The sequence below is a fragment of the Pan troglodytes genome, chromosome 13 (genome assembly GCF_028858775.2).
Source record: "Pan troglodytes isolate AG18354 chromosome 13, NHGRI_mPanTro3-v2.0_pri, whole genome shotgun sequence".
Classification (NCBI taxonomy): domain Eukaryota; kingdom Metazoa; phylum Chordata; class Mammalia; order Primates; family Hominidae; genus Pan; species Pan troglodytes.
In genome coordinates this window covers 107,455,501-107,468,063 of record NC_072411.2, presented here as the reverse complement: position 1 = coordinate 107,468,063, position 12,563 = coordinate 107,455,501, and the positions used below count along the sequence as shown (strand labels likewise).

The window sequence follows — 12,563 nt, the reverse complement described above, 5'->3', positions numbered from 1 at the left end:
TACCAAAAATATTGTCACAAATTTGGGAGGTACCCAAGCCAGACCAACAGATGGAACTTGGCACGAAATAGCTCTTTACAGACTAAGTAGCTGACTCAAGAAATTTTAACTCAGATGAATTTATTAAAATGTTGAATGCCATCTTGAATAAGAGGCTGGATGATAGATTTAGGTCAGTATATACAATTTAATTTGTTTAACTTCCTGTTGGTCTCGGATAGTATAAAAGCTGCTCACATTTCTATAGTTAAAGAGAAAGAGCGAGAGACTCTCAGCATAAAAAAAAAAAAAAAAAAAAAAAAATTACCCGGGCGCCACACACGTGCCTGTAATCCCAGCTACTCAGGAGGCTGAGGCAGGAGAATTGCTTGAATCTGGGAGGCAGAGATTGCAGTGAGCAGAGATCGTGCCACTACACTCCAGCCTGGGCGACAGAGGGAGAATCTGTCTCAAAAAAAAAAAAAAAAAAAAAAAAAAAAATCTTATTTTAACCTAAATATTCTGAAGAAAGAATTTGGAAAAGGGGACAATATCGCAACAAAAAGAAGTTAACTGATTCCTTTTAAGAATGGTGAGACAGGCCGGGCGGGGTGGCTCACGCCTGTAATCCCAGCACTTTGGGCGGCCGAGGCGGGCGGATCACGAGGTCAGGAGATCGAAACCATCCTGGCTAACATGGTGAAACCTTGTTTCTACTGAAAATACAAAAAAGTAGCCGGGCGCGGTAGCGGGCGCCTGTAGTCCCAGCTACTCGGGAGGCTGAGGCAGGAGAATGGCGTGAACCCGGGAGGCGGAGCTTGCAGTGAGCCTAGATCGCGCCACTGCACTCCAGCCTGGCGGACAGAGCCACTCCGTCTCAAAAAAAAAAAAAAAAAAAAAAAAAAATGGTGAGACAAGTAGAGATTTATAAGTTAAAATACAACCTGGTAACTTGCTTAGTGGTCACAGATGACCTGTAGCCGACTGAGACCACAGGTGAATTTAGATGAATTTAAAAAATGATTTTGTAACTGAAAGAGGTTGTTAGAATCAAGAGAACCCTTAACCCTCTGCTGCTGCTGCTGCTGCTGCCGCCACCACCACCACCAAATCCCAATGAGATATCCCTTCACGTAAATGCAACGCACAGAGGGGAGCTATGTTTTATGTGAGGGGTGAGTTCCTGAGGATCATTATAATTCAAGACTAATTTTCCAAAAGAAAGAAATGTAAAAAATTGGGGGAGTGGCCAGGCTCTGTGGTTCATACCTGTAATCCCAGCACTTTAGGAAGCTAAGGCAGGTGGATTGCTTGAGCCCAGAAGAGTTTGACGCTAACCTGGGCAACAAGGCAAAATCCCATTTCTACAAAAAAATAAAATAAATAAAAATAAAAGTTAGCTGGGCACGGTGGCATGCACATGTAGTCCCAGCTATCCGGGAGGCTGAGGTAGAAGGATCACCTGAGCCAGGGAAGTTGAGGCTGCAGTGAGCTGTGATCATGGCATTGCACTCCAGCCTGGGTGACAGAGAGAGATTCTGTCTCAAAAACAAAAACAAAAAACAAAAAACAAAAAATGGGGAAGGGTATGTTCTTAGAGTACATAAATTTTGAACCTTATTTGAGTATTTTCCTCTAATGCTGCTCTGTGCTTTCTCAGAACCGTTTGTAGTGTTTTACAAGATGCTCTCATTTAATGTGACTCTACAGTATACGGCTTTTGGTGATTGTTTAGCCCTCTTCATTGCAGGCCACTTTTGCTCCAAAGTTATCAAGTGTCTGGTTATTTTTCAGCATTTCTACAGATGCCCAATGAAAAACGTGAAGTAGTGATAACGTTATAATAGCACTTAAAAATATAAAAATAGTGCATGTTGGAATAACAGTACTAATTAGTAACAGAAATATTCTTTAAAACATCAGAAGTATTTAAACGGTGTGGTTCATGTGACATAAAGACTGCTGGAACTATTTCTATCAGCTAAAGTGAAGCTGCTGTATGGAATTTGCAATGAACCTGTGTGACAGCTTTAAAATTCTGCCATTTTTGACTAAAACTTTTTTGGAAGATTATTATTTCAAATTTTGCACTTAGCATAATTCTTTATTAATATTTTATATCACACTATGCAAAGACAGATCATTGAAATTTACATAAAATGTTATGGCAATATACAAAGATGACAAAATTCTCATCTAAAAAGAGTGACAGACTTTTAATTGCCACCTAATAGTAGTGTGCTTGGAAATCAAGGTTAGAATAAGATTTGATTTCCTGGAAAAAGCCAGAAAATTTATTATTTGCTCATTTTCAAAAACCAAATTGATAAAAATTCCAGAAAAGGACTTCAACTTTTTGCCTTGAAGCCTATCCCAGTACAAAGAAAAGGCTTTTCATCTTCAGGTATTATAACAATATGTGTAAGAGAACTATAAGCAGCAGAATGTATTTAAGATGAAGATACTATAGATTATCCTTGGGGTTCCCTGGTCCTGAGAACTTCCTTCTGAAGCTCCTAAAAAAATGTCCAGTAGTAGAGAATTTAATGGAAGAGGATGTTGGGAACAAGCAGCATGTGGCAATTTATCACTCCCATAGAAATCTCTTTCACAGTGATCTAACCTCTTAGGCTTTTTATTAGGAAAAGCAAGAAAAAAAAATCTAAGAGTTGTGAACCAGCCCTTCCCTGCTGTTATCACAAGAGAATCTGGAGAAAGAAGAGAGGAAAAAAATCATAATCTTGCCCTGGAACATGATGGAGGTAATGAGGCATCAAGGCCACTTACTGCTGAAAACATAATTGGCACACAAACACGGGAGACACTGGTGATGGGAAAGACTTCTTTGTTTCACCAATGGAGGGATGTCAGCAAATCATAATCCTTCTGTTGTTTAGAAGGGCAATGCTATGAGCAAAATGGACATTTTCTCCTCCAAAATAATGTGCCCCTAGAGGAAAGGGATTACTCCACTATTTGCTAGCTTAGTAGCTTTAAATGTTTTCAACTAATGTGAATAAATGATGATGGAGGAAGGAAAAAGGAATAGAAGGCAGTCGACTTGGCAATGAAAAAACAGCTTGGATTTTAGGAGTGAAGGTAACTCACACATGATAAAGACCTAAGAGATCCTTAGAAGTTTTTGTGGACTTCCTAGAGAATATCTAGGGAGTTCATTCATGTCTCTAAATAAAAATAATGCATACATCTCTGGAACAATCCATTTTGATGACAGGCAGAAAAAAAAAAGAAAAAAATCCTATTCTTTTTTGAGGAGAAAAAAATGATCATATCTTTCTTATTCTGGAATTCTCTGTCCTGCCACTTAAATATGAAAGTCATCATGGGAAAGAATCTTGAACTTTCTTGGGTTTTCTTGCAATTTTTTTAAGTGTTTAGCTAGAGTACAGATTTAAGATTTTTGGTTTTATATATATTTTTGGAAATCTTTATTCTTTCCTCCCCAACATTCTGAGTCAGCATACATTATGCCACTATACACACAGCCAAGCAATAAGTCATCTTTGTGGAAGTCAGAGACATCTCATGTATTAATTAGAAAGCCTTTCAGTGACTAGTGGATAGAAACAGGTTCCAACTGCTACTAAAACACAGCCAGTGATTTCCAGGAAGGGGAATATAGTCAGTTACAAGGAATTTCTTACCCGATTTTTGTCCAGCCAATGAGTGAACCTTGCTTTCATCTGGCACTAAGGAGAAGAAATAAAAGAGACAAGGATCAGACCGGCTTGTAAATCAGACAATTTTTAAACAGTAAATTAAGGCAGATTCATAATAAGTTAAATCTTTTACTGGCAGAGATTTGAGAAACATTTTTTTCTCCCAGCCTACCCTGGGATACCTCACTTTTATTGGTAGATATCTTGAAGACAGCTATGAATAAATATATGTTTATTAGATCTTTTATGAACATAACTTCATTTTCTCATAATTTTCAATACTTTCAGTTATTTTAACTGGGTTGTTTCTTCCACGTTTACAAGAGGAGAAACCAAATTCCTAGACCCAGGGATGTATACAATATAATAAAATTCTTTCAGCATAAGAGCAATACGTGTGTCTGTGTGTATAGTAAATACTTAAGAATTAGACTTCTGTTATCTAGTCAAAATAGAGTAAAAGGGAACAGATTTGTAATTCCCCTTGAAACAATTTTAAAAACTAGACAAAACAAGAAACAATGGCATTCAACAGATTAGACATTAGGCAACAAAATGCAGTGATCCCAAGAGATGGAAAACAAATGACGTGAACTTTACAATTGCCCCAGCTTATTCTCTGAAGAAAGCCTCCAGGCAGCCGTGCGGGAAAGCCAACACCCAAGCAGAACAGTGATGGCCCCAGCTTGAGGGCACGGTTCTGGGCATCCCAGGAAGCCAAAGCAGACAGAGGTTGCAGAGCAGAGAACCAGAGAGGAAAGAGCAATACTATCTTCAGAAAAATCTCCTCATATATGTAGTTGAATAGTGATGATCATATGTGTGTAAGAAAATTAACCCAAGAGTTGGCAAAGAACCATTCCAAACTGGAAGAGGAACAGCATCCGAAGTTCACACAGGGCTGGGAATAGTGCCTATTTCCAACAGCCAGAGTAGAAAACTTCATAACTGAAGGGCATCCATTTGAATGTGAAGAAGGGTCTTGCCTCAACAGTGGGGAAAAACTAACTCTAGATTAATGGAGCTCTGATGAAACGGATTCGTTTTTAAAAGACACAATTACTGAAGGTCATATAGGAAGAATTAGATAATATGGGTAGTCCTATAGTAGTTTTTTGAAAAAAAAATGTGTTTATAAGTAAAACTTTCCCACAAACAAAACTCTAGGCCCAGATGGCTTCACTGGTGAATTCTACCAAACATTTAAGAAATAAATAAGACCAATTCTACAGAAAATGTATTAGAAAGAGAGAGGATTTCCCAAGCCACTCTATGAGGCTAGTATTACCCAGATACTAACTAATATCAGAAAAATACATGATATGAAAACTGCTAACCCACATCCTTCATGAACACAGATGCAAAGTTCTTAATCCTTAAGCATCTCTGCATAGATCATCACTTTAATATTCAACAAAAGCTGTTTATTACCATGTGCCACTGTCTATGTTAGTACATAAAACTGTCTCAAGGGTTGAAGCAAGGCGAGGGGAAATTTGCTAACAAGAAGAATCTCTTCCATTTCGCCTAACACTAGATTGATCTCAGAGTAACATGTCCCTTTTTTTCTCTGCCCACAACATTCAGTCTTAATTGACCCAGTTACTATACATAATCTTCCCACTCCCACCTGGCCCTCCTTTTCTAAGCTATTTCTTTATTTTCTAGATAAAAGCACTACATATCTGTGATTATTCTGTTCCCAACTGCTTAAAAATATTGTTAAACTTTTTGTTTTATTTCTAGTTGGGAGGTAAGTATTTATAAGGCACCAGTTGTGAGCCAAATTCTGTTTTTCTCAGGCCTAAAAAGCACTTACATAGAATCAATCTACACTGTAAGTAGAAAAGCATTAGAAAACAATGATAATGATTAAAAAGAACCATAGCAACTCATATTTTCTGAGTACTTGTAATACACAGGTTTTATGCTATGCACTTTGTATGTATTCATTCATTCGATTCTCACAACGACCTGGAAAGTATTATTATTACTATCCTTATGTTAGAGATAAAGAAACTGACATACACCTCATAAATGGAGAAGCCTGAACTTAAATATGGCACTCTTAACCACTCCATTACACTTGTGATAAGAGTCACAGAAGAGTCATTACCTGAGAAACCTGGAATATAAGACAACGCAACCAACTATATGCTGGAAAACTACTCTCTTTATTTGAATATATGCTATTAATAGTTATCTTTCTGTGGTGACCAAGCTTACTAAATGTTAGCTATAATTTTGTTTAACATGTTTTGAAATTGATGATTCTGATGGGTTCAAGCTAAAATATCCATTCTCATTCTACAGATGAGAAATAATCTTTCTGAATTGGAATCCTTGTTTGGAAACAACAGTTTTGTGCAAATCATTTTAACTTTCTGTGGCCTCAGTCTCATCATAAGAGGATATTGCTTACCCCACAGGTTTGTGGTGATGATTACATGTGCAAATATATGCAAGGTACTTAGAAGACCACAGAATAAGTACTTAATAAATATGAACTACTGTCATCATCATTAATGAGAAACAAAATAGAAAGACAGACTAACATCATAGCTAGTAATCAGACAGATGTGGGTTGAATGCCAGCATTACCAGGCAAGTTACTAAGCTCCTTTTTTTTATTTTGAGACGGAGTTTCGCTCTTGTTGCCCAGGCTAAAGTGCAATGGCACGATCTCGTCTCACTGCAACCTCCACTTCCCGAGTTCAACCAATTCTTCTGCCTCAGCCTCCTGAGTAGCTGGGATTACAGGCATGCGCCACCATGCCCTGCTAATTTTGTATTTTTAGTAGAGATGGGGTTTCTCCATGTTGGTCAGGCTGGTCTCGAACTCCTGACCTCATGTGATCCGCCTGCTTTGGCCTCCCAAAGTGCTGGGATTACAGGCGTGAACCACTGCACCCGGCCACTAAGTTCTTTTTAGCTTTAGTTTCTCCATATGAGAAATGGGGGAAAAAACAGTACACAGAGAGTTGGAACTAAATGAAAAAAAAATGTACAAAAGCACTTTGCACAGTTCCAGACACATAATTCTCAATAAATGAAAACATTTGATAAATGGAAATTGTGAGAGTGGTAAAGGTGGTGTATTTGATGACGGTTGTGGGGTACGTGATTTAATTTGCTCAGGATTATAAAGAACTAAAGAGAGAAAATAATTGAGAGCATACTATGCTTCAGCAGGGCACTAGGTACTTTTACATTGTTATTGTATGGATCATTCCACAACCACAACAGATATGACCTAGCAGTTTACCTGGCTCCTAAATCATCCTGCAGTGGAAGAAAGGCAATGAAAGTACACTAGACTGTACGATTTTATTATGTATAGTCATTCAGAAGAAGGGATTCATACAAAGGTAAGGCTTTTGCTGCTTTGTTTTTATCTTTTTTAAAAAATCTAAGCTGATTTAAGTACTTGCAAATTCCCTGGCCATATTAGGCTTAACAAATTATCTTCTTAACTTTTTGGCTGAATAATATTTATTATTTCTTATACTTATCATTATTTTAATTGACAATTTGAAATTATCTCAAACACTAATATAAACTATTTGAAAAACATTGTAGAAAACCCAAATGGGTGATAGGCATAAAAATTAGAGGCCTTTCTCCGAAATATTCACTGACACAGATGTCTATCTTTAGGACAGAAGATAAATGAATAAACATAATGGAAAAGAGAGGGAACTATAATGACTTAATTGATAGAATACATTTTATTTAAAAGGTTAAATTTGGAACAATCATCTTTTATACACATGCTTAGTGCTGGGAAATAATTTAAATAACAGTAGCAAATGAGAAAATGAGGTAAAATTACACATGCCACCAAGTTTTTTTTTTAAATGGCAAGTGTTATAATTAATACCAACTTCCTTTATAACTCACATTACCTTAGAGCTACTATTAAAATTATCTCTTGGGGCTTAAGCTTACGTCTAGTAGTTTCACTGCATAATATTTAGCACAGTGATTGGAATGGTAGTGATATGAAATATGACAGGTGTGTCATTTTAAACAAAGGACTTATTTACAAGAGATTGAAAAATAAATGGGCCTGGTGTGGGAAAGGTCTTTGATTCCAAAACAGTAAAGTATTAATTAAAAGCATTGAGTAAGAGAGTGTTGATGGAGCAAGAGTCTAAGTTTCTTGTTCTCGTTCTGATGACAGAATTTTTTCTCCTTTTCTTTCTTCTTTCTTTTTTAAAAAAGTATTTGTATTTATAGGTTATTTCATTCCCTTTCTTATCCTTCAGTTTTACCCAAGGACTGGTACTACTTGCTCTTGATTATCGTAAATGGATATTACAATAATTGAAGAGATACCAATGAAATGCTTAGGTTTCTGAAGCTGCAATTCATAAATATTTTTATAACTGTTATTTTATTATAACCATTATTACATACTTAGAGAGTACCATGGACTGCCTCCTCTTGATCTTTCTTCTGATTTATTTAGATAATAGGATTTCTACACTAACCTCATGCTTCCTCATATTCAATTCAAGATTGATGTACATTATTTTACCTAATTATCATAAGGTGCTTAATAAAGAGGACACTCTTTGGCTTGGATGCTTGTTAATTTCCTGGTGTGTTCTCTGATTCAGGAAGACTTGTTTGAGAAACAGCAGCCTGATGGCCTATGTTTCTAATTCTCATGGTTGTAAGCCTTTGAAGCTAATTAGAACTGCCCAGCATCAATGGCATCTTTTTAAAAAGCATAAATAAACAGTCTGTGTCTTTTCACTTAATTTCAACCAGTTCATCATTAGAATTGAGAGAAAGAAAATACAGGGGAAAAAATCTATGAAAAAGATGGCACTCTGAGAACTAGTTAGTGGCAAACATCAAAGTGCACATAATACTTACACACATTGGCTTCCCAGTAGGATACATTTATATTAATATAGTGATCACTTAAAGTGTTTTATTCTTTTGTCAAGCTTTCTTATACACTTCAAATGCATTCTCACTGGGGGAAAACAATCCCCTTGCTTATTGATAGCATTTGATACGCATTCTATAACATAAGTGACTATTAGGGACTACACTTGCTTAATAAAAATTTGCAGAACAGTGGCAGATTTGGTGAGTTAATGGGCCCCAGATGCTCTTCTTATGCTGACAGAAGATTGTATATTGCTATCATGCACAAATCTCTTCAGATAAAAATTGCCATCAGCTACAGTTATTCTTTTTTAGAATGCCAACACTATATCACGAATGGGGAATATGCAAATGTGTTCAGATTCTCACTATTCATATTGAGATACTTTGAGGGAAAGTACCACTCTAAAATATGATGCAATGGTAGTCTTATATAGATAACTCCATTTCATTTAATTTTTGATTTCCATATCTTTGAAATAATAGAGACTGCAATTTTGAAGTTGATGTTTGGCACAATAAAAATACATCTTCTAATGAGGCCATAAATACTTCCCTTTGGATAGTTTGCTAGGAAACTAAATATCAAGTAATCCCTTAACAGTTAATAAATTTGTTTTCAAGAGTTGTTCCTTCAGAACTTAAAAAAATTGATGTAGTTGCCAATATTAAAAATCAATTTTCCTCTCCTTTAGCAGATCAATTTCTGTGCCACTGATTGATTTCCAGAATTTCTAAGGAATGCAAACCTGTTTCAAATTGTAAATTAAGTTTCTTCCTGAGCAACCATGAACTATTACTGCATTAATCTATAGTGTTTTCGTATGTCAATGACAATTTGGCATAATGATTCTGCTTAGGAAGACTTTTTGAGTTTTCAGCAATGTGAGTTTTCATGTGTTAAAAAATTCTTCCATCTCTTGAAACACACACACACACACAAACACACACCCACACCCACACACACAAAACAAGGCTTTTGCTGAAAAGGGGGCTAGGGAATTAGTATAATGGTGCAAACATTTATCTCATTTATCTTAGCAAGCTTTCCCAAAAGCACTGTGTTCCATCTCGAATGTGCTGCAGCTCTGAGAGTGAGCTAATCAGAACTCAGCAGCTGAAATTTTTTTCCAATATCATAATGCATCTCTCAGCCATGGTGACATAGGGTAAAAAAGGAGGGCTTATTCCCTTCATCATTATCCAACTATCCATATGTTCACAACTCTTTAGTGATCTCTTTAAAATTCCTTTTCTTTCTCCATGAACCTTAGAAAGTCTTAAATTGAAAGTTGCGAAAATCCAATACTTTTCATATGTTCTTACACTGTCATCTTTAGCTCATTAAAGAATATTGGAAAATCCAAGTAATTCCTTCATAAATTTGTTAATTTGTTTTAGTCCATTCAGTACACACTGTTTTTCTTAAAAGAATCAGATACTCAACCCCATGGTCTAATGAGGAGATACAAATGACATATTTGTTAGAATAAAATATGTTAAATAGTTTCATTAAGAAAAAGATATGCTTCAGGAACAGTGGAAGGTCAGATAGACATGAAGGTTCATAAGGACAATAAAGGTTTTAGGTGAATAATTATTTGCATCAATTGATCTGGGAGGAGCAAAAATGACTTTTAGCACCTAGAACACCTTTACTCCTGGGGAAGGGAGTAGCATGAAAATAAAAAGGAAGATCCCAAGCTTTGACCTTAAAAGGCCCTGGATTCTGAAGCTAATTACATCTGTGAGTATGATTTAATTACTGAGTCTTTTTTCAAGCTTACTGAACTTATTTGTAAAATGTAGATAAAGCCTCATAGGATGAGACAACTTGATGTAAAAATTTATCATGAAACCTAACAGAAGTAGGTGTTCACAAATAGATTATGATAGCCTTTCACATCTCACCACTTTTGCCAGCTTTTCTGTACTCTAGCACATCAGAGAGATATATATATATGCACATACATATATATACACATACATATATATATACACACATACATATATATATATATATATTTTTTTTTTGAAACGGAGTTTTTTAGCTCTTGTTGCCCAGGCTGTAGTGCAATGGTGCGATCTTGGCTCACTGCAACCTCTGCCTCCTGGGTTTAAGTGATTCTCCTGCCTCAGCCTCCCAAGTATCTGGGATTACAAGCGCCTGCCACCAGGCCCAGCTAATTTTTGTATTTTTAGTAAAGACGGGGTTTCACCATGTTGGTCAGGCTGGGCTCGAACTCCTGACCTCAGGTGATACACCCGCCTCAGCCTCCCAAAGTGCTGGGATTACAGGCGTAAGCCACCGCACCCAGCCCAGAAATATTTTTTATTATTGTTTTTAAATAGAATTTTACCTTACTACATAACACTAAACATTTTTACATTATACAAATTTAAACATTTTTATTTATTAAAAAAATTTAGAGACAGGGATCTTGCTATGTTGCCCTGGCTGGAATCAAATTCCTGCACTCAAGTGATCCTCCTGCCTCAGAAACCCAAGTAGATGGAATGACAGCCGGTGCCACTGCACCTGGCTATAGAAGTAGGTTTTTAAGTAGGCCATGCAACTTTGTACTTAGGTACAAAATCTAAGTAACACATACTATTTCTTCTGAATTGCAAATATCTCAATTATTTGTGCACGGGTCTGTTTCACATTAAACACCTTCAGCAGGGCATATGTCTTGTTTTTCCATTTTAGCCTAGTACCATGTCTAGCACCGCTCAGGTACTCATTAATGTCTGCTGAGTGAATGCGGCATGTGTAAGAATAAATAAATGACACCAAATTTGGGCATGTCCATTCAGCAAAGGATTCTAGACTCACGAATGAGACAACTGTTCATTGTGAGATATATATAATTATAGGAATGGTGTAGTGTAAATGTATTTAAACACTGTAAAATTCTTGTGGCAGAATTTTCAGACAAGTTCCTAGCAAGGAAGGGTAGGAGAAGGTAATTGGGGTCAGATTCTGGGACAGGTCTAAATAAAGACCAAAACGTAACAGAACTGTTTGGAATAAATATAATTCACTTGTATTTTGAGTAATGAACTTTAGAAATGTAGAAAAATATATGATTAGCAGGTTAGTCTCACTTTGCTGTCTTTCTCTCGGTTATATATAACTGACCACTAGGGTAGTGATTCCTCTCTATTTTTTGGCTTGTTGGCTCTAATCACACTCTTGTTCTTCACGTAGTATACTTGAAATACCAGTTCCCTCTGTTTATAGAAAAATCACACTATATTTCTAAAAAGAACTGAATACTTCATACAAACAGCTCTTCTTTCAACCTGCAAATGTTATGAGTTTCCAAAGCTGTAAATACAGGAAATAAAAGTCTTTCTGGTATGATAATTTCAGAAAAAGGCCAAGAACAGAAATACTAGCTTTAAAAATTGCTTTTACTAAATATTAAAGCATGAAAAAGTACCGATATGTGTAAGGTATAAAGGATAACAACCGGCCGAGTGTGGTGGCTCCCACCTACACTTTGGGAGGCCGAGTCGGGTGGATCATCTGAGGTCAGGCATTCAAGACTAGCCTGGTCAACATGGTGAAACCCCGTCTCTACTGAAAACATAAAAAAATTAGCCTGGCGTGGTGGTATAGGCCTGTAATCCCAGCTACTTGGGAGGCTAAGGCAGGAGAATTGCTTGAACCTGGGAGGCGGAGGTTGCAATGAGCAGTGATCGCGCCATTGCACTCCAGCCTGGACGACAAGGGCAAAACTCTGTCTCAAAAACAAACAAACAAACAAACAAACAAACAAACAAACAAAGGGTTTAAGCAAACACTGTGTATCAACCACTGTGTTGAAGAAAAATATTATTTTACCTTTGAAGCACTATGGGTGTTTCAACCCAGTGCCATTCCTTTCCCTCTTTGCTCAGAGGTAACCACAATCCTGAATGTTGTACTTTATAATTCTCTTGCACTTCTTTATACCACAAATTTGTCCCCAAATAGTACTCTTTAAATGTGTATCT

At 36.6% G+C, this 12,563-nt stretch overlaps 1 protein-coding gene across 11 annotated transcripts in view; it reads right to left on the bottom strand.

Annotated features, from left to right (window-relative positions):
- Nucleotides 1–12,563, bottom strand: part of PARD3B (par-3 family cell polarity regulator beta) — a 1,071,110-nt gene that overhangs the window by 377,698 nt on the left and 680,849 nt on the right. For all 11 annotated transcript variants that reach the window (XM_009444083.4, XM_009444085.4, XM_009444084.5 and 8 more), the window contains one exon: nucleotides 3,645–3,689. In XM_009444083.4, coding sequence (XP_009442358.4) covers nucleotides 3,645–3,689 — 45 coding nt within the window. The remainder of the gene's footprint in view (nucleotides 1–3,644; nucleotides 3,690–12,563) is intronic.